General features: G+C 35.6%; 1 protein-coding gene across 6 annotated transcripts in view; it reads left to right on the top strand.

Annotated features, from left to right (window-relative positions):
* DGKB (diacylglycerol kinase beta) overlaps nt 1-23,676 on the top strand; it is a 643,035-nt gene that overhangs the window by 56,642 nt on the left and 562,717 nt on the right. For 3 of the 6 annotated variants that reach the window (XM_045565379.1, XM_045565378.1, XM_045565380.1), the window contains exon 1: nt 6,575-6,644. In XM_045565379.1, coding sequence (XP_045421335.1) covers nt 6,575-6,644 — 70 coding nt within the window. Of the gene's footprint in view, nt 1-6,391; nt 6,645-23,676 lie in introns of those variants that run through there. The other 3 variants (XM_045565377.1, XM_045565376.1, XM_045565381.1) reach the window with 2 other exon arrangements.

Here is a 23,676-nt window from a genome sequence, read left to right as displayed (position 1 = left end):
GTGCTAAAGCCAAAAATACAGCAGTCGTTCTTGATCCTTCCATCCCGCACACAACATATTCTATTCATTATCAAATTCTGCTTCAAAAATGTCTTGAATTCAGCCTTTTAACTTCATCTTTACTGCCATTTCCCTAGTTAAAGCCACTTAGCCTCACCCGGTGTTGGAATAGCTTTCTAGATGGGCTTCCCACTTCTATTCTTATCCATTGATCAGGGTGGACTTGTTAAAATTTAAGTCAATCTTGTAAATCTCTTGCACAAAATACATCAATGGCTTCATAATTTTTTCATGACAAATTGTACTATCCTCAGTAGGGCCTTTGTGCATCTCCATGATTGAGCTCTTATCCATTTTCCAGCCAAACCTTGTGCCCCTCTGCTTCTTGCTCATCAGGGTCCAGTCATAATTGACTTCTTTAAAGTTCTTCCAATATTTGTAATCCTCCCCCCTTTCTTTTCCAGGCTTCTGCTCAGAATATTTTTGTCCTTAGTCAAGTTTACAATTTTTAATCAAAACTTCCTTTATGGATTGCTCTTTGAATCTCCCAGACTAAATCAGTACTTCCTGTTGTACTCTCTTATACATTTTTTTTTGTTTTTTTAAATATAACTTTTTACAGTTTATAATTATGTATTTGTATAGATGGTTTGTGAAATGTAGATCTCCCCCCTGAACAAGGTCTAGGAGCTCAGATACCATATCCAATTAGCATAGCACTATATCCCCAGCATCTGGCTTAGCACCTAGTGTGCCACTGGGTCTCAAATTTAGATTTATTTTATTGATTAAATGAACAAATAATTATGAATCAATTGATATAGTTAATATCCCACTTAATTTCATCCTACTTTTCCTCCAGCAATTTTATGGTTGTTATTTTAACTCTGCATTCTTTCTCTGCATTCTCCAGGATTTTTTCCAATGGTTACCTCACCATTTGGTTTTGAGTAAATATTTTCAGCTATCATAATGCCTTAAATTTGTATATATACACTCTTCAGTGTGCCTTAATGTTTGCAAACTCCTATTCAATGATTGGAGTCATGACATGCTGACTTCTAATAATTATTTAAAAATCTATACTTAATATGACTAACAAATGATGCATCAAACCCATCTGTTTCATTTATGGAGATATTGCCTAACAGGTTCTTCATGAGGAGGTTGAATCTTTCTCGAATTACATAGATTGTGTTTTTGTCCAGGTACAATGGGCCAAAAAGCCTTCTTCAACTCTTCTAACATGATTATTTCCTGCCCCCAACTAAGCAAAGTGGTGCATCCACTAACTAGATAGGAAGGCCAGAATTAGTCTGCTTTCCAAAAGCCAGCAAAGTGGATCCCTCCTGGCACTCATTTTAGGTGTCTAAAGAAAGCCTTCTGCAGAGGAACAGGAAAACTGTGAATGCACCCTAGGGAATCCCAACTGAATATTGTCACATTCTTTATACCCATTTATGAAGAGGCAGAGATAATAAGAAAGTGCTGCTATCATTTTCATTACCCTCTGAAGCATGGAGAATACCTCTGTATTTAATATTGTACAAGCAACATTTCTCGTTTCACAGACTTATGATATGTCAGTTCAACTAGTTAAAAGATTTGACTAGAAAAAAATATTTCCATCTGCACCTCACCCTTATTTTTATTGTTTTGCTACATGTCATATCACATGATGAAAGTTAGAACTACCCAAATTATGAGAAATCAAGGGCTTCCATTAGGAGAAGGGTGAGAAAAAGAGGTTTTTAGTCAAAGCATTTTGGTGTTAGAATAAACTAAATCCAAGAGCCAAAGAAAATTTACTGTGAGTCCTTCAGAGATGCCATTACTCTGTAAATACCACTTGTCAAAATGCAAATTGGGTTAGAAGAGCAAATTCAGAGACACTGTTCTTGATATAAAAAGTGAAGACCTAAGTTGACCAGGTCATGCTAAATGAAAGAAAGCCTAAGTGGTGTATTTGTTAGATACTAGAAATAATTTAAAAATGTACTTGAACCTCATGTGTAAGGTGGTTTTATAAATTGGTTAATTAATATCTCAGTTAAGGCATTTCTTGGGAACGATGCTCATTTTTATAGGGCTAGTTATATTTTTTAAACAATTTGACAAACTGTTGGAAATAAAGCTATCCTTTTGCAATATAAAAGCTCTGTATCTGAAAGTGCAACTCATTTTGTTTATGCCCATTTAGTTGAAGGAAATAGTTGTGGCCCCTAGGAAAAGTGAAGCCCATGGTGACTTTTGTTCATGGTTTCTTCTTTATGCACCATTTTTTCTTTCTCGGTTTCAAGAGTTCCTTCTAACTCTCCCACTCAAATTTTTCTTTATGGAAAAAAAGGAAATAAATAAATTCACTCAAGATATATTTACTGATGTGCTACTAAGTACCATGTACTCTTCTAAGCAATGGGGAAGCAGCAGTGAACAAATGAACAAAAATCCCTGCCCTCCATAGGGTTTACATATTGGAGTATAGGACAGGATGGTGATGAAGAATCTTAATACAGAGGTCTGGATGAAAATCAAGGGCAAACCTAACAAGCATTTTTAGTTGATTTGTTCGTTTTATGAAATTCCATCCAGGCTCAAATCCACTTATGTTGCCCTTGATTCTAGTGTCGGGAAACAAATATTAAACAATATGAATAAGTGAAGCATTTGATGATAATACATTATATTCCAAACAAATAAAAGAGTGATGGAGGGATGGTATGTATGAGTGTGCAGTTTTAAATTGAATGACCAGGTAAGGATTTGCTGAGTGGACAGCATTCATGTAAAGATCTGAAAGATGTCAGTTCATCAGTCATTTTCAATTTTGGTTTCTTATACTTAATTAACTGGAGGATTTTAATACATTTCAGAACAGGTAGCCAGATGGCAAGCTATGATTAATTAACTAATTGTTATTACTATTGTAACATATTAACTTGTTGATAACTTGTCAGACAGGCCTATGGAATCATCTTCGTTCATGACCATCCAAGGACACCAAGGGGGGTTTGGGAATTGGCTGTTAAGGACAGGGGAGAGCTCAGAGGAGCAGTTAAGAAATGATTGCAGCAATACAAGTGAAAGAGAAAGGAACTAAATGAAGATGTTGACATTTTCCCAAAATGTTGGAATGATCAGGTTTCTGGCTTTATTTTGCAGTCCTTTCATTGTACCTAACTGCCTTCAGGATAATGCCCAAACCTCGTTATTTAGCATTGAAATCTTTTCCAAATCTGCTTCTTTCTGGTTTCTCTTATGGGTGTGTCTCTGCTCCAATTAATCTGTTTTTATAAAAACAAGTGGTGGATCGAATTTGTTGCACAGTCAGCTGTTTGCCTACCCTTGTCTAGTATACGTGGCTCTACCATCCTTAGCGCATAGTTTCCATTCTAATGTTATCTTACTAGTGCAAGAAACTTCTGGATTTGAAGCCAACATGTCAACATTTCAGGTAGGAAGGTGGAGGGAAAAAAAAAAGATTAAAAGGACCCTTGACAGCTGTTTCCTCTAATAGAACTTTCCTGTATGCCTCACCAACACCTGCTTACATCTCATTGGCCACTTCTTCACCCAAGGAACCTGGGGAATGTCGTCATTTAAATTATTTTCATTCAATAAAATTAAGGTTCTGTTACCAAGTAAGCAAGGGAGAATGTATACTGGGTGAGCTTCCAGCAGTCTCTGCCATACCTACCAGGTTCCAGTCACTCAGTGTCAGTTTTCTAATTCGTCCAAAGGGGAGACTATTAGGACCTACCTCACAGAGTTGGTTTGTGAAGGATTAGGGAGTGCCTTGCATACTCATGCTCTCAATAAAGCTGACACGCTGTTGGAATTAGCATTATTTTCATCTTTTGTATGTTCTGAACTTTGCTATGTAAACAGTGCCTAGAATGCTGTCTAGGCACTGGATATACAGTGGGGCTCAACAACATTGGAATGAATAAATGGATCAAATGGTAGTTCTACTTGTAGTTCTTTGAGGTATCTCCGTACTACTTCCATAGAGATTGTACTAGTTTGCAGTCCCACCAACAGTGTATGAGTGTTCCTATCTCTTCACATCCATGCCAGTGGATGAGTGTTCCTATCTCTTCACATCCATGCCAACATTTGTTGTTTTGGGACTTTTTGATAAAAGCCATTCTGACTGGAGTTAAGCGATATCTCATTGTGGTTTTGATTTGCATTTCCCTGATGATTAGAAATGTTGAGAATTTTTTCATGTTTCTTGGCCATTAGTCTATCTACTTTTGAAAAGCTTCTGTTCATGTCTATTGTCCACTTTTTAATGAGGCTGTTTGATTTTTTTTCTTGCTTGAATTCCTTATAGATTCTAGTTATCGGCCCTTTATTGGATATATAGCATGCAAATATTTTCTCCCATTCTGCAGGTTGTCTATTTGCTCTAATAATTGTTTCCTTGGCTGTATGTAGACCATAGAGTACTACTCAGCCATAAAAAATGGTGAACTAGTACCTCTTGTATTAACCTGGATTGAACTGGAGACCATTCTTCTAAGTGAAGTATCACAAGAATGAAAGAAAAAAGAAAACACCACATGTACTCACCATTAAATTGGAATAAATAGATGAACACTTATGTGCACATATGGAAATAACATTAATCAGAAATCAAGCAGGTGGGGACAGGTAAATTCACACCTAATGAGTACAATGCACACTATCTAGGGGATGGGCACACTTTGACTCAAATGGTACAAAAACAATTTATGTAATCAAAATGTTTGTACCCCCATAATATTCTGAAACTTATAAAAGGGGAAAAAAAGAATGAATAAATGAACTGCCATTATCATCAGTTAAAATTTTAGGATTGTAGGCAATAGAAATTGATTCTGGCCCACTAAGTCTTGGACTTTTAAATTTTATTTTTAAAAAGATTTTAATTAACAAACAATAATCACATATAATTACATTGTGATGTCTCAGTATATGCATACATTTAATCCTTTATTAAAAGAATATCATAAGCTTCTGGAAGTAACGAGATAGCTGGAGAGTCAGGCTCAGACTAGGACAGGTATCCAATTATTTCTGTAATAATTTAGGTACAACTATTTTCACCCTGTCCTGGAAGTGCTCCACTCGACATTTAAAGCCCCAGGAGATGGAGTGTAATGTGCCAATATGACTGACTCATCTGTATCCCGTTAGTAAGAGAAGGACAGTACACATTGTTTTACAGTCCCACCAAAACTGTCTGCAACTAGAAAGAGACAGGGAGTTAGAATAACATTTGTGTGAAGGTGGAAATCAGCAGGAGGAAACTGGGTAGAAGACACAGAAATGTCCATTACAGGTTCCTACTGCTTTCTGTTTGCATTGCATCCACAAATTCATGGTTGTCTCTGGGAGAGAAAGATACTCAACAATTTGACCTATGTTAACACATTAATATCATCATTTTCCCCATTAAATAGCAAAAGACCACCTTGTAAAGTTGAGTGCAGGGACCCTGAACACTTGAGACCAAAAAGAATGGTTTTTAAAGACAGGATGACGGGATTTGACAGTGATGTTCTGGGTTTGATGTTGGAAAGTAGTAAAGTGATGTTGAAGAAAGGCACTAAGACCAAGTGAGACTTGTCCACAGAAGTACTGTGACTTTAAGTAATGACATCTATCGTGCAAATAAGCCTTCCAGTGAAATCGTTTCATAAACCAAGTAATTCTTTCTAAATACTTCATTTTCTATAAAGATTTCAGTGACAGTCTGGCTGATTAATGAGCAATTGAGTATAGTCTCTGACAAAAATGTTGAAATCAGATGGTTTTTCATTTTGTTTGCCTTTACAGATATAGCCAGTGAATGTAGGTCCATGACAACCTAGGGATTTATTTTAAAGCATGATTCACAATAGAATCATCTACTATCATTACACAAGTCTTTCAGACATTTAGAATTGCTTTAATTTGGCAATTCTTTTTGGAATTTTTAAAACTTGTAAAAGTAAACTATTCTCTTTATTTGCTTGCTAGAAAAAATTTATGACTCATCAAGATAGATTTGCATGCTTGCAAGTATCTGTGTTGCTGCTGAAGACCATTCCAAGCAATTGCTGGAAGTCTATATTATAAAGCTGAACACAAAAAAATTTACTTTTATGAAACTATACTTTATATAAAATTTTCTTCACATTTTGTACTCTTAATTATGTTTATTTCTATAATTTGGCAATAGCAAATGCATATAAAATACCATTAAAGTATGGATAAACAATTAAAAATTAAGTATTATACAAATTAAAATACCTTTCAAATATATTATTTAGGAATTAAAAATCCTTAATATTTTATACTTGTCGATATTTTTCCTTTATGCAATAATGCTAATCTTTTGATCTTTGTGTTTTTCTTTTTGCAGTTAACACATTATTGAAACTCCAAACATCCACAGCAGTTTCATGTGGACAGTTTGCATATTTTGAAAGCTTAAGGTATTTTATCATGAATCATGCCGTGTGGAATCTTTGAAGCATAGAGCTCTGCCCAACACCTGAGTGAAGAATCCCTCACCTGGCATGTGAGAGAGCTCCTCACCACCACCATGACAAACCAGGAAAAATGGGCCCACCTCAGCCCTTCAGAATTTTCTCAGCTTCAGAAATATGCTGAGTGTAAGTATTAATAATATGATTTTATTTGGCATTTGTGCTAAACAAAGTATCATTTATTTGTAAGAAGAGACCATAGATCCTGTTCATCATGGGCATAGATGCAAGCGTGTCTTTTGTGTTTTAGAAAGAGGTTGACTTGAGACTTCCTTTTTGACGCGATAGAAAGGAAAGGGCAAATTAAATCAAGCATCAAATCTAGAAGAAAAGGAAGTAGGACGTTAGATGCAAAACAAAGCTTGGAAAACACTCCAGCTGTAATAGAAATAAAGCAGAGGATGAGACATGCTGGCAGAATGGAGACTGGTAATACTCTAAGAGAGGAGAAGAACGACAGGAGCACAAAGGGAGTGACGAGGAAGTAAAAGGATAAAAAAAGCAATGTTATACTGGAGTCAAGATGTTCTGATTCAGAGATATCAGGAGAAAGGGAAAAAGTGAGTTTTGCTTTTGTTTTTTTTCTGCTTAACCTATCATCTCAAGAAAGACTGGAAGTAGGGAGTCATAGATACGTTGTGGATTAGAATTAGAGGTTGCAAAAGAAAGAGATGTCAGGACCTCAGGCCCACTTGTTAGTGTGTGTATTGACACAAATGATCAGCTTTGATAATTCACTTCACAGAACCTTATTTTTACATATTAAGGGGGTTTTTTTAGGGCCACTGTATGCACAATTCGTCCATTCATCATGTTAAGAAGATTTAGCCAAGAATGGCCAAATTCTTGTTTCTCATCTGCATTCTTATACTCAATACTTTCTAAATTTATTAAAAAATGATTTACCTATAATTTTAAATTTCTACATGCTCCTTGCTGTTGTGGCATATCCAATCATTAGGTAAACATTTCTGAGCATCTTATTTAGGGAGAGTAGTCTCCCTAACAGAGGAAATACAAATATGAAAAGATAGGAGCCCTCTCTGCAAACAATTTACGGTTTAATTAAGGGTGGAAACTAATGTATCAATGATTCTGTATCTAGGCAGAATAAGAATACTGTAAGTGTCACAGGCAAGCATTAAAGTTCTTATAGGGTTTTAGTATTCAGTTGGAGTTGGGAAAAGAAAAGGAAGTCTTCATAGAAGAATTAGAATTTAAAATTAATCATGAAAAATAGGTTTAAGGTAAATATTAAATAACAAATGACATGATATGGAGAAAAAGGAAAAATTAGCATATATTTGAAGAAGGGAGGTGAACCACATTTAGCCCATCACAATTGAAGGGAATAAGTGGAATTAAGGCTGTAAAAATGAGATGGGATCAAAATAGGCAATGCTTAACTTGAGTCAGTCAGTGAAGAGTCATTGTAGGGTTATAAATGGTAGAGTGACATGAACAATTTTATACTTTAAGAAGTTTAATTTGACAACTGAGAAAATGGTACAAGGTGATGGTAAGAAACTAGAATCAGGCCAATTAATAAGCTATTGGAATAGACCACATAATGTGGATCATGAATGATGAGTTAAACAGTGGGGATTCAGATATTGTAACATTAAAACTAACAGAAAAGAGCTTGGAAAATAATAAAATATGAGAATTGAGAGAGAGAAAGGTCTCAAATTGAGCTCCAGACTTGGAAGATGGGATTATGGTGATATAATTCTTCAAGCAAAGAAAACACTGAGTTTGGTGTAGGTCGTGTTGAACTTGGCTTGATTATTAAAATGTTATTTTCCAGCATTTGGGTACTTACAGGAAAAATACCTGTAAGTATTATAGGAAGTGTTAACATAAAATAGATAATTATTGCTATGATAGCCAAAACATCATTTATAATTACTGTTGCTCAGATATAGAAATTCCATTTGAATTGATAAGCAGAAAGACATTTCTACTAAAGTCTTAAAGGTATTATAGGCTGCTGCTTATATTTTATTGGCTAAGTAATATGGGGTACTTTAATTATGCCATAAGAATGCTTGAATTAGTAATCAATTTGTGGAAATGCCTAAATAATGGTTATAAAAATTATCATAAACATAAAAATTATAATATATTGAGACAAAAACTAACAAGTGGTTGGTACATTGGTACTATGAAACAATACAATAAGTGTAAGAACATTATTAAAATGGATTGTATGAGAAGACAAATGAACAGTTAACTATTAATTTAAAGAAATAGTGCCTGTCCCATGATTATTATACTTGCTACTCTTTTACAAATAAGCAAGACAACAACATGAAAGTGCTAGATTTACTACTCCAAGAATTTTCCTGTGTACTTAGGAATTAAAGAATACCACGATTAGAATGTATTCTTCTGTAATAAATTTCCATTGTCAGGATATAACTTGAAACAAACTTACCATCCTGAAGATTATAAAAGTAGTACAGTCTCCATGCTATTCAGTATATGCAATCAGTTTATCAAGGGCTTTTAAAGATTAGATTTTTCATGTTGCAATGCAATATTGGCAAAGTGACATTCCTCCCTACTCTAGTAGGAAAATGGCATACTGAATTTGCTTTCTTGATTTTAACTGTTTCATACCTTTTAATAAGAAATTGTTTATATACATTAAATTAGGAAATAAAAAAGTGATTTAAAGTTAAATTTGCTACATACTAAGATTATATGTGATATATATCAAATAAGTATTTTATATGCTTTTTTGGGATGGGGTGGGGTTGTGGAACTCTTGGGCAAGATGAATGAGCTCATGGAACTCCTACTCCAGCAAAACCAAATCATTCAATTTTGGACCTAGAGTATTACCATAAAGATCATTTCCTCGGGTTACTTATCAGATTTTAGATTTTCTCCACAATCGCCACCCTGGAACTATGATTGTTCTCTTAACTGCTAAGCTTTTCTCAAAATTAATTGAGGATGATTTGGGTGATACTGGCCCAGCTAGTTAGGTAGCTAGCCCATCAAATAACTTGGGTTCAAATCCTTATCCCACCATACTTTAGATATCTGATGTTGGGAAACTTACTTAATAAATCTGTGTTTTTATATTTTTGTCTGGAAAACATGTCTAGTGTTGTGAGTATTAAGTTGAATGGATGGATATAGGTGAAGTAATGAGAACAGTGCCTGGAGAATTGATAGTGATATGACTGTTTATGATTATTATCTTCATAGAGAGGGAGTAATTGTGTTCTGTTGGCTGTTTGAACGTATTGTGGATGATCGAGTAGAAAAGTGCCACATATTGAAGCGTGAAGATTTTGTGTCTTTTTTTTTTTTTTTTTTTTTTTTTTGTGCCACAAGACTAGATTCTTCTCACAAGGTAGAAGCTTCTGGTGCTCTTGGCAGCCGCGGTTCTGTGTTGTCCCCACAAATGCGGACGGCAGCTAACGTGCAGCCTGCTGTGGCTGCCTGAAACATGCTGCGACCGTGCTCCTGTTTAAGGTTTCAGGCTGAGTCACTCCATGGGAAGCTTTTCCATTGATATGTGGGAGGGGACTATAATTTTCTCCTCCACTTTTTATATAAAGTCATCCAAACTGTTATAAGATAGAAAGCTCTCACTCCTGCCGTGTAGAGAATTGAGTTTATCACATTACTGGCCTCTGGGTGCTTCCTGCTGTGGTTCCGTGGCACAGCAAAGGGTTAAGAAACTCCAAGTCTTTTCATGGATAACAATATTTTCTATGTAAAGTCTACATGAGATTTCCAAATGATTCATTATCTGCCCACATATTGTCACTTAGGATTAGCTCTTCATTTGCTATATATAAAGTGTGTTATATAGCATGTAAATTATTTTTGAAAAATACTGTGTTATTATGGTGGGAACATTTCCAAACTTTCATAAATTTCATACTGTTTATAGCAGCTGGCATTGTTAAGAGTTACAAAATTATGGTGAATTTGTTCTTTTCAATAAAGACCAATGTGCCTCGTGTCTGAACCTGGTGTGCAATTTCTTCCACTGGAGAGAGAGGCATGTGGCACGGCTTAGTGGAAAGAGCATTCAAACTCATACTTGGTGGTGCTGAATTTCAGCCCTGTCTTTACTGATTAGGGGTATGACCTTGGGAATGTTACATAAACTGCCTGAGCCTCAGCTTTTTCACTTGAAAAAGTAGAATCAAACCTCAAAATGTTGTTGTAGGATTTCATGAGACAATGATCAGCATCGTAATAAATAATGAGTTTTTATCGTACTACTGTAAATAATATACAAGTATTAACTGATTTAATCCTCACAATAAGCCATTTCTGGCAGATTAGCTGGTATAGAGCTGTGGCTCTGTAAGTGATAACAAAGTCAAAACAGTAATAATTCATTTATGTTTCTTATGGAGATTGATTTATTAATAAATAGATTATTAATCATGTTTCTAAAATAGGAAAAGCTACAATCCAAGATTCAGATCCTAATACCTCCATCAGCCACATCATTCCCTAAGTGTTTTTGCGTTCAAGACAGTGCAAAGCAACACAGATGCTGACTACGGCTTTGCCCCAACATGTCTTTCTGGTCTCTCACCCTCGTGTATCTGGCTGGGCAGTGTGTGACTCTCGGTGAGACTCTGCCTGAAGTAGAGGAAGGTTCCAGCATTCTGCCCACACTCATTCCTCCTGCCCCTGGAACCTTTCTCTTGTACTAAAAACATGGGAAAGAAACGAGAGATGAAAAGTAAATCATTAAGCAACTGTAACAAAAATAAGGTTACATCCTTTTCCATTTTAAGAGCTTTACTCGTCTCTTTGAGGAACTCTGCATTGTAGCATGATGATCTAATTGTGTCTTTGAGACATGTTTTGTGCTTGATCCATAATGATGGGACAAAGAAAGAGGAGGGAGAAGACTTGACCTCCTCTCAGGTGTATACTCATTTCGTTGTTAGGCAAATTTAGATCACATGCTAGACCTCTTTTCAGTTCATCACGCTGAGATTAGCTTTTACTTCTGTCCGGTACCCTGTGTTAGATTGGCTCTATTTTGGGAGGCCAAGCCACTTATTGATAATTACTCTCTTTGTATAAGACAAAATGGATAAATGGCACAGGGCCATTTAGCATAGTGTCTGAGAACACATAATTTGGTGTCAGATAACACTGGGTTTGAGGTCCAGTGCTGTGATGTACGTACGCTTCAGCTTCCTCAGGGGATTGCCTCGATGAGCAAATGTGAAAATGTATGTAAAGAGCTCAGGATTCAATATGTTATTGTCATGATTAAGATCATGATAGTGGTAGCTGATGTAGTTGAATATCAAATGTCACTTTTTTTCCCTTTGATTTAGGCCTTTTCAGTTATACTACTTATCTGAAATATCTTGACTTACCTAAAATGTCTTGACTTTGCCCTGACACTTGGTCTGAAATTTCAATATGCAACTCTATTTTAGATAATGTATGTCTCTCATTTCTGACCCTGTTTCTTCTGATTTGCATTGATTAACTCAGCAGTTCCTGGCTATGACCCAGATTGTATTTCTGGAATGGATGTTGGCTGCATAATCTCTGTTGCCTCCTCTCTGTCTCTGGTTCCTATTTGTTGTAATCCTTCAGATTGAATTTCTTGTTGGTGACTTCTCTGTGTCCCTATGTCTTAAATCTTTCAATACCTAAATCTCTCAATTGCAAATGAAAATAATAAGTATGAATGTCTAAATTCCCATTATTTTAGTTCCCTAAAGACAAGTAACTTTCAATGAATTTTAAACATCTATTTCTTTAAACTTTTCAGACTTGCCAAGAAAAACCAGTTTTATTTAGATTTATGGTTAAACAAACTTTAATATTGAAGTTATGACTTCTGTGGAGTATTGGTCAAGGTGGGCCAACTTATGCTATGATTATAAAATTCACAAAGTCTCAGTGGCTTAACAAAACAGAAGTTTATTTTTTGCTCATATTACATTTTTGATTTGAGTCAGCAAGTGGTTTAATTTCACAATGTCCTCAATCAAATCCCAGTCAGATGGAGCAGCCATCAATGTTAAAAATTGGCAGTTGCTGTGGCGCAGAAAGAGAGAGGGACAGAGAAAGAGAGAGAGAGAGCTTGTGAATTAGGCGCTGACTCTTAGACCTTCTCCCTGGTAGGGATATGCTGACATTTCTTTGGCCTAAGCAAAACACATGGTCATATCTCACTTTAAGAGAAGAGCATTTCTCCCATCTTCCCAGTGCTGGGGGAGAATTGAAATATTTGGTGAAAACTACTAATTGTTCAGTATCACAGGAGTAAAGTATAACCTACCATTTACTTTCAGACATTAGGCAAGTCATCACAATCTTTTTAAACCTCTATTTCTTTACCTATAAATTGAGGATAATAATCCCTATCTATATAATAATAACTCTTGTTTTTATTAGTAATATTATTAGAGAACATTATAACAAAAATTATCGATGAGGTTTATATATATCTAAATTATATTCTTTATCTTTAACTCAGTTATAGTTTAATGATTGTTATTCACTGGAAGATTCTTTAGTTGCCATCTTCTATATTATTGTACGAAGTATCACAAAACAAAAAAGAAATAAACGAGGAGACAGGCTAGAGGAACTTAATTTTACTCATCTGTCATTTATTCAGCAAATAATATTTTATGCCTTTCACTCTTAGGCTCTGGGTAATACAGAAATGAATAGTGTGGCACTTTAAATCAAGGAGCTTTCAGCCTGTTCAGAGAGACAAATATGGTAGGAAATGATGATAAAGCAATGAATGAAATGTATTCTTTGAATGTTATTAATATATCTGCAAGATTCTTGAAGAGCTTTTAACTCTGCTTCATGTGGGTAGAAGTTGAGAGGGAAATGGGATTTTAATGTGAATTGAAAGTATTGAATAGAAGTGAGAGAAGCAGAGAAACTATACATTAGGGAAGAACTTGAAGTGTGTGTCGGAATATACATTTTAGTTTATGAACGTGCATGTGTGTACATGGGCATGAGTATAAGCACTGAAGATAAGGCTGGAGAATTCAGCAACAGTCACAAAAAGAGGGTCCATGAGTGCCATTAATAAAAGATTGTCCTTCAATATTGGGAGACATTGAAGATATTAATTTCAGAGAGAGTGAAATTATTATTTGAATCAGAAAGGATTCAAGGATTCAAATATATAAGATCTTTGATGAAAGGAAGACTAAAAACAATTAGGAGGATATTTTACTAGGACAGCTTGTAGAATATTCAGGGTTACATGAAGATTAAGGCATTGTTAACAGAGAGGTAAACACATATTAGAGAGGGTATCTGTAGGCAGAATGAGCCAAATGCAATCACTAGTTGCTTAGGGGGACTAAGGAAGAAGGATGGGGTATTTCAGCTTAGAGAAATAAGTCAATATGGGTCACCCAATCCAAGAATGAACAGGTTTAGAGAGAAAGTTGAGTGATTTGATTTTGGACATATTAAACCTTTGGTTCCACAGGGTATCCGTTTGGGAAGTAAATTAGGTACTTTGAAATACAGATCCAAAGCTCAAGAAAGAAATCAGAGACAGAGATATAGAACAGGTATACCTTTCATTGTGAGTGGTTATTAAATCATGAGCATAGATGAGATGGAAGCAGATTGATCAAGGAGAGAAGGATGGAGATGGAACACTAGAGAATTGTATTTATAAGACAGTTAGAAGATGAGATACACATGAGAACAATTGAGAAATAGTAACCAGAAAGGAATGAGGAAATAAGTGAGTGAATAGTATTCCATAATCTAAAGAAGAGTATTTTCAGAAGATGAGATTGATTTTACAGTAATGATCCTATTGCATCTTAGAGTCATCATCATTTACACTGTCATTGGTGATTTTAATATGGATTTTTTAAAAGAATAATAGCTGCAATGGGGTGAATGGAAAAGAAGAGCAAGGAGAATACATATAAGCTGCTCTTTATAAAAATTTAAATGCGAAAAGAAACAGGAATCATCATAGATAAAGTAAATAGGGTAACTAGAGGGATTTTGTTCTTCCACATGAGGGGAAACACATGTTTATAGGTGGCGAGTGTGGCAAAACTGAAATGGAAGATTTATAATATTAAGGGAATAATCTGTGACAAAAGATTGTAATTCTATGGCCAATTTTTTATTTTTATTTTGGTTTTATTCAATTTACTTAAGCCTGTTTCAACTGTTTATTTTCTTAAGATTAGTTTTGGCCCCTAGCAAGTTACATAACCTTTCTAAACTTTAATTTTCTCAACTGTGTAATTAAGAAAATAATAAAGACTATCTCACAAGACTGTTATAAGACTCAAAGAAAGTAATGTGTGTGAAAATGCTTTGTAAACTGCAAACCACCATATGTAAGTTAATTATCACTTTTATTGTTATCATTAGAATGTACTGAGTTATCTTTCTACTATCTATTCTTTCTGTAGTTTAATATCTCTGCTTTTCCCGAATCCATTATTTATTAAATTTACAATTTGCTTCCATAAGACTATGTAAGAAATGTCCTCCTGCTCATAGTGGCCTAATTTTCCTCTTTTGCCTCTTAGAACATAGTTTATCTTCAAATCCTACAGCCTCTTTTAAAGCCTTCCCTAGGCATCATTAGGAGCAAGGATTATTTTCTCATACCCAAAAATGTATTTTATGAGGAAGAGCATTTATAAGGGTGAAATTTTACCCTTCTTACAATGTAATAAGATAGCCTGCTACAGATTCATGGATGCTAGAACAAGACATGAGACTCCTGGGTCAGAGACAAAACACTTTATTAATCATGTCATAGCAAACAGCATGTACCTCATGTTTGCTTTGGTTCTCCTACTTCAGTTCCTATAGGTAAAGATGAAGAGGGCTAAGTCACATCTGGGTAAGCAGTTAATTGTGTCACAGGAGAGAAACCATAAGCTTAGGGAAACTGATTCTTTTATAATGGACAATAAACATATCTGCTCTTTGCTCAAGGGGGAGTTATAATCTCTGTCTCCCAAGGTTGTTCAATGCAAAAACATCCTTGGAATGAAGTCCAGAACAAAGGCAGTAGGTCCCTTTTCTTGCAAAATCTACAGAAATACCAAAGAAACATTGAGAACTGTCTTTCAATAAATATAAGCTGATAATAGCCATTAACATCATAATCAGCGGCTAGAAGGTGATGAAACCACATATTTCTCCCTCAGGCTGCCTTTCAGTCCTTGTAAAGGTATCCTCAGATTTATGCCCAGAAGTCTCTTGTCTTAGTCTCTGATCTCTTTTCTTTCCCTTTGCCCTACTACTAAGTTCTCAGATATATTCTGTCTGTGCCCTACATTTTCAAAGTAGAAAGAGACTTAACAGCTTTTCTATATTCATCCGGGAAGGATGAAGGGGAAATCTATCTAACTGCTGGATTTTTAGAACCTATCCACAAAAAATAGGCTTAATTCTTCCAGTTTATTTAAAGAAATGTCTCTTAAAACACAGACATTTATACATGCACACACACACACCTTTTTTTGCAAGTATCGATTATTATTAACTTATTTTTCAGTGCTTTATTATAAAATGAACACAGAAAGGAAGAATTTGGGAGAAGGGGACAAATGGTCCCAATGCAGCCACAGTCCCTTTCTTTAGTAAAAGGGCTTTAAGAACACTGGCAAGTGAATGAATGTCCTGGATGCCACTGACATCCCCATCCCCACCCTACCCCCAGCCCCCACTCCCACACCATAAGTGCCTTTAGAGCACAGTGTGTTATTATTTGAGCAGCTGTAGTGGCCAAATGATGAATGACTTCCAGAATATTTTTCTTACTGCATTAAGATAATCCACTGTTCCTTGAAACCTACCCCAAAACTGAGGCAAGTGGAAAAGCAAAGCTCTCAGATAAAACATCAAGGAAGGAGTAAAATGCTGGTAACTACAGCTTTGACTTAGAAAGGAGTTTGACTTGGTTTATAGTTTTCCTATGGCTATTACAGAATAGTCACGGTATTTTAAAAAAAAATTCTGCCTAATAAAATTTTTTCTCTAGAAGTTGACTCTTAAATTAAATCTCTGCCTTTTGTAGCAGGAATTCAAGGAAGAAGTCTGTAATGAAAAGATTCCCATAGAATTCATAGAACACAGGATACATTCTGATTATTGGTAGCATATGATTTGATATAACTACTGAAACAGTCTATTGCCAATATCAGATTAGTTGGTTTTAATGGAAAAAAAAATCAATGCATACAATTTTTTAAAAACTGGCCAGAATCATTCTAAATTAACCTTCCAAGAGGGGCACATTTTCCTTTCCACTCATCTTCCTGTACTCACCTCACAGGTGCCAGAATTATAGAAAAAGTTCTTACATATTCTGGGCTTCCTCAGACCAGAAAAACTACCCAATGATCTCTAAGACCTTTTCTCTTCTTAGGTGTCAAATAATCTCCAGTGTCTTTTTTTTCTTTCTTGGTTTTAAAGACATCAGTCATTGCTCTCGGCATCCCTAGGTAGTGTTTCTGAAGTAGCAGTAACTGCTGCCACAGACCACTTATAAGACACTACTATATGGTTCTCCTCAATTAATAATAATTTCTACCACTTCCAAAGATGCTTTCTGGTGAAGGCACCTTGTAGGACTCTTTCCTCTTCTTCCACTATTGGCTGTCATATTCATTATGTCGAGTTCTGTGCTTATTTTCCTTTTGTTACCTTATCTTACCAGCCTGATCAAAAAAGCATAGAGTTCAAGAGTACAAAATAACTATTAACCTAAGAGTTATTAATACTTAATACAATCCTCTGAAAAAACTCATCTTGGAGAAAGAGACATTCCTAAAATGCTCATTGATAAAGTTCCATGTGTCCTATAATTGCATATTGCTCTACTCACATTCCACAGAAAATGAGAGAGCTTTCCCTCCTACCTTGTAGTTTCCCTTTCATCTACTCTTTCAGGTGCTTGGGTATCTAAAAACCTTATATTTTGTGTGCGGCTCCTTTTCACTATAGCCTGTAGGCTGAGACATTTGAAAATTTCCCCATGACTCTTTCTGACTTACATCTGATTATATTAATACAAGTTGGTACATAAGGGTACATAAGGAGATATAAGGGAAGCATGATAAAATGCCAAGGTATCTCTCCTGTAAGCAGAAAAGAATAATAGTTCAATACCTATAAGAGGTTAGTATTGACACTATTGGCAATATTAGTCTGGTTACAAGTTCTGGGTCCACATGCACCACTACTCTGATTGCCTCATTCTCCAGTAGCAACTTCAGGGGTTCTTCAGTCCACCCTGTCCAGGTGCAGTTAACGTTCGACATTCACACCACTGAGAGTTATGTCAACAGTTATTATAGGAAAATGTGGACACTGATGCCTTGAGATGGACTAAATAATAATAGTCACCAGAGACTCGTCCAGAATTCTTCTTCATCTGTTAGTGCAGACATTTTGGACTACTTATGCTTTTCTCAGGGTATTGCAGGACAGGATTTCCAATAGGACTCAGTTGTCAACAATCCAGCTAAATCCTATACCATGGCATTTTGTCCATCTCTAGGAAAGAATTTCTTGGAAATATTTACCAGCTTGTTTTCTATGTTCCCCCCCAGACAGCACTGGCAGCAGAACGTGGTGTGTCTTCTTGAGGGGAATCCCATGAGCTTGCCCCGCCCATGAAGGGCAGAATTGGTAATCCTCATTCGAGCCTTCTAAGGTGTCCACCAACATGTCAGCTTTCAATTAGATGTATCACCTGAAATCATTATGATTTTTGCCTCTTAAATCATTTCTATTTTCTTTTTCTTTGTTGCCTATAATCTCTGATTTCTCTTCCTGCTTCTTCTCCAATTAGCCAAAATCACAGGAATGCTCAGATATTTTTAGGAGATTGATGTTGGCTGGCAGAGCTTGACATGGACCATGGATTGCTCCTACCAGCTCTTAACTGAGTCTCAACTGGCTTTCTTTTCTTAAGTCTTTCTCTTTAGTGTCCTTTGTAAACATTTTCTAGTGTATTAAAGAATTGCATGTATTTTATCCTCTCTTGTATGCGTGTTCAAGAAATTACATATCTAGGTTGGCCTTTTCTAACCTACTGAGATTTGCTTTCTAAACTGCCAATAGTACAGACTTCAGCAAAACAGAGGTGCAACATTTTCTCCAAGTTTCTCCTCCATAAGAAACTCAAAGCTGGCATTCCAACCTCACCTCATTTCATTTGTATTTGAGTCCATATTTCTGTTGCATAACTATGGCTTGTTCAAATTTTCCTTCCCTGGAACTTTCTTAATAGTCTCACAAATATTTTGAGATTTCAGTGCTTAGTGACATGTAGCAGAAACTGTGCTATTTATCTATCATTGTGCATAACCCAAGGTCTCTGCGTGGATGGCCCAGACATTAAGTAGGGCCCTCAAGCTATACCATATCCCTCATGGGTCTTTCTTCTACACAAAGAGTCTCCAAATTTTTTAATACACATTGCATGATAAATAAGGAATAAATTATTCTATAGAAAGCTCCTTGACTCAGTATTTCCTGCCAAAAATTTCTTTGAGGGATCAACTTGATAAACACATGTAATACAGCTTGGTCCTGACTTTGGAGTAGAAACACCATTTTCAATGTATAGGTTCCTTCCACAAGTTCACTGCTAGTGGCAGAGATTTCTCCATGTTAATCTCTCTCTCTCTGTCGCTTGCTCTCTCTTTCTCTCTCAAAATGCTCTAGGCTTTTCTATTATCAATTTAAATGCCACAGTAGAGACTTCTGGAACTTTCAATGGCATACTTAGATTCATGTGTGGCCATTCCACACATCAAAACTCCTGAACAATGCCTTCTCCTGTCCCCATGCTATTTATTATATTACTTCACACAGTATTTTAAAAGTGGTCCTAGTATGGTCCATATTCCACAAAGAATGTAATACCATGAGTAACTGATCAAAGACACACCTAGAATACAAAGGATGGGGCAAAATACTTGCTCATTTGTTCTATGCTCTTTCTTCTCCTGCTTACCTTCCTATTTCTTTTTGTGGTCATTTGCAGCATCTTGGCACCATCCTGCCTGAATCCCACAAGGTCAAAGGTGGCAATACCATTATTTTGGTGTCCTGTGCAGTCAGGGTCTGCCATTATTCATGGATTCGTCTCATGAGAGCAAAAGATGGCTCACTGGGTCTATTTTAGAGTATCAGAGTAGTGCATTTTTAAGGCAAGGAAATGATTACATGCTGATATTTATTATAACTCAGCGTATATCTTGGATGGCAAATATAATATCTAATATGTATAAAGAGCTGATTATGAGTGCATTATAGGTTACATTATTCTAAGTGCCTATGCCTTAACTATATTAACACATTTAATTTCCATAGCAACCCTACAAGGCCAGTAGTTATTATTATTGTCATTTTACAGATGAGGAAATTGACATACAGAAAAGTTTGATAACTTGCCTAAGATCATAGAGATCTTAAATCGTAGAGCCATGGTTCAAATCAGGTGGCAGTTTCCAGAGCCCATGCACTTAATCACTCTGTTATACTAGCTCTAGATGTATTATCCCTTGGGCATTAATTAGCTTCAAAACAAACCACAAACCAGCAAATCTCCCCAACAGGAAAGAGAATAGGAAGAAAGAAAATGAATAGAAGGACCAGTAAATTCCATTCTGCCATAAGTTCAAATTATTCATAAAAGATACAAATGTTTGATATGACTAAGAAGACAAAATATAAAGTATGGTATTTCAGGAATCCACTAGGCCAAGAGAGGGATAATTTTTGAGTGCTTTTAATACATCCTTTAAGGTAGCTGTGAAATAGTTCTGATGGGCAAGGAGTTTTGAGTCACTTTGAAAGCAGCAAGAGGCTCATGAAATAATTAGAGGATATGAGCAGAAACTTCCATGAGGAGATATATTTCTCCCAGGCAGAATCCATTTCCGAGCTCAAGTAGGAAGAAGGATGATGAGGTCAGCCAAGTTGTTTGAGTAAGCACTTAAAGGCTTGTCTCACTTTCACTGCAAGTTTAACACTGCTACTGAGTACAAGCCCCAGAGCAATGTAGGCAAAATCAAATAGGCTGCCTCAGGCAGGAGCAGTTAAGGAGAAATGCTGAAGGTATAATTTAATAAGTGGGCAAAGGGAACTTTGGAGAGTTAATGCAATTGACAAAAATGACATCAATTAGTCAGAAAGCCCAAAATACCTCTGTGTTTGTGTTCCTGCAATTCTCCTTCTAACAGTATAGTCTTTATTAATATAATATAGAGGTTCAGTTATTGTTTTGAGTACAGAATTAATTTTTTTTTTTTTTTTTTGAGACAGGGTCTGGCTCTGTCACCAGAGCTAGAGTGCAGTGGCGTCATCATAGCTTACTGCAACCTGTAACTCCTGGGCTCAAGCATCCTCCTGCCTCAGCCTCATTAATTAGCTGGGACTACAGGCACCACACAGGGCTAATTTTTCTATTTTTCGTAGAGATGGGGTCTCGCTTTTGCTCAGGCTGATCTCAAACTCCTGGCCTGAAGCAATCCTCCCTCCTGTTTTGGCCTTCCAGAGTGCTAGGATTATAGACCTGAGCCACCACGCCCAGCCTGAGTACAGAGTTAATTTTAAGGAAAGGAGAAATTGCCCTGCTAATTTGTTTAAATTGTAAACCTTTAAAAATGTATTTTTGGAAAGTGGTGGCATCGCTAGTAGCCAGTTGAACTGCTTAATCCATCTAAAACACAACCCTGCTCTAGGGAACAGCTCCCCACTTCAAGCCTGTAGTAGGTGCCAGGCATTTCACACTACTCAGAGACACATACAGAGTAACAGTCTTTTTTTTTTTTTAATTTTTTTTTATTTCAGCATATTACAGGGGTACAAATGTTTAGATTACATATATTGGCCTTGCCCCACCGGGTCAGAACTACAAGCTTGAACATCCCAAAGATGGTGCACACCACACCCATTACATGTGTATATACCCATCCCCTCCTCCCCCCTCTCCAGAGTAACAGTCTTGATAAACGAATGGTCTATATATCTCAGCTTACCTGATATATGTGACACACACATATATATATAAGTATGATATATATGTACATACATATATATAATTTTTTTACTTTGGCTTCCAATTATATCAGCTGTTCCTGTTGGGATGGATCAATATGGGATAGATTATATTATTATAAGAATCAAAAATTCTAAAATTACATGATTTTATAATCGACAAAAATAGATCCCTAAATGATGTTTTATGTTACTTCATGTAGTATGATCTTGAAAGACAAAGACCAGGTCAATTTAGTAATTTTTAAAAGGGCAAATGTAAATAAACTTACTATGTTTTCTAATCTCTGATGCAACTCACCTTAGTTGTGACAAAGCAAACCACATACCAAAATTTCTCTAAGTCTAGGTTAATAAAGCCATTTTTGAGGATGTTAATGATTCTTTTCAACTATATTATGTAATGTAGCTTTCTGAATTCCGATCAAGAGTAAACATAATTTGCTAATTTCATTTCACAAAAATAACTAAATTTTATCTGTTTCCCACTCTTTCTCACTCTGTCTTCTCTCTTCTTTCTACTTCTCTCCTATTTTTCTCCTTCACACCCTCTATGTCCTTTCTATATCCTAATCTCACAGAGAAAACAAAACAAGTATTCTAATTGACAAAACAAGATTATTATATTCTCTAACATGGAAACTTAATTTATCAATTAGTGTTTAGGGAAGAAAAAAACAATGAGGAGAAAAAGGTTATGGATCTGAAAAGTCAATGGTGATACAGGTTATGTTAACGTAGATCAGTGGGCAAGGGCAATTGAAGAAATTACATTTTATTTTTAAAAGCCATATATATTCCTTTTAGCTATTCTACAAAATATGGCAAAGCAGGGAAAAAATTTCATACCCTTAGCCTCACTTTCTTATAAATTGTTTTTTTTCATAATTTTATTGTTTTTGTTAGTTATTTTGGTGAAAAAAGATATTAAATTTTTAACATTGTGCTTTCCTTGTTCCCAGTGAAGAAAATAATCATGTCTTTAGTGCACAGACAAATTTTTAAATCTGACATTATAAAGCATGGATAGTCAGCTCTTTCAGTTAGTTCTCTCAGTTCTTCCAAATAGTTCTTACAGTTGAAATTAGCAAAAACCCTGAAATACTTTATGTCTCTGTGATTTTTGCTTTGAATAAGATGTTATAATAACTGTGTTTTTCCCCAAAGGCTAATTTCTGGTACAGTAAAAGTATCCTATATTTAGTATGCCATGGAGATCAAATTTTAAAATTTAGAAAATATTTTGAATATGCTTGCTTTAGAAATAAAAAGTACTGATTAAAGAGAAATAAGATTTAAGAAAAATTAATTAAAATTATATGGTACAGCTTATCTACATATTTCAATATTCTATCCATTAATTTAGTAATTTTATCTCCTACCTAATTTAGTTCGTACCAAAATCTACTTCTTTAATTATATTTGGAACAATTAATTTACTTAATTTTCTTTTAATAAACAAAGCTGTTTAGAATTATTTATAATTGTATGAAATGAGATAGACATAGATTTAATTCTTAAATTATAAAATGCATTATTTACGATATAAATATATAAATTGAGTTAAATCCTTGATGAATTCAGGTGAAAATGTACTTAAGATATTGAATAGAAAAATATTGTATTTGAAGACACCCTTGATTTCTTTTTTTTTTTTAGACAGAGTCTCCCTCTGTTGCCTGGGCTAGAGTGAGTGCCGTGGCGTCAGCCTAGCTCACAGCAACCTCAAACTCCTGGGCTTAAGTGATCCTACTGCCTCAGCCTCCCGAGTAGCTGGGACTACAGGCATGTGCCACCATGCCCGGCTAATTTTTTCTATATATATTTTTAGTTGGCCAGATAATTTCTTTCTATTTTTAGTAGAGACAGGGTCTCACTCTTGCTCAGGCTGGTCTCGAACTCCTGACTTGAGCGATCCACCCGCCTCGGCCTCCCAGAGTGCTAGGATTACAGGCCATGGCGCCCAGTGTCACCCTTGATTTCTAAGATGAAAGAAAAATGTTCCTAGAAATAGATCTTCATAATTAGCACTTCATCTTTGATTTATGATTTTCTGCTTGTTAGGACAGTTACGGAAGAAACTAACATTTTCATCTGTTATTTGGTC

This window comes from Lemur catta, chromosome 11, assembly GCF_020740605.2.
Source record: "Lemur catta isolate mLemCat1 chromosome 11, mLemCat1.pri, whole genome shotgun sequence".
NCBI classification, from domain to species: Eukaryota; Metazoa; Chordata; class Mammalia; order Primates; family Lemuridae; genus Lemur; species Lemur catta.
The sequence above is the reverse complement of the archived record's forward strand: the minus strand, read 5'-3'. Positions and strand labels throughout refer to the sequence as shown.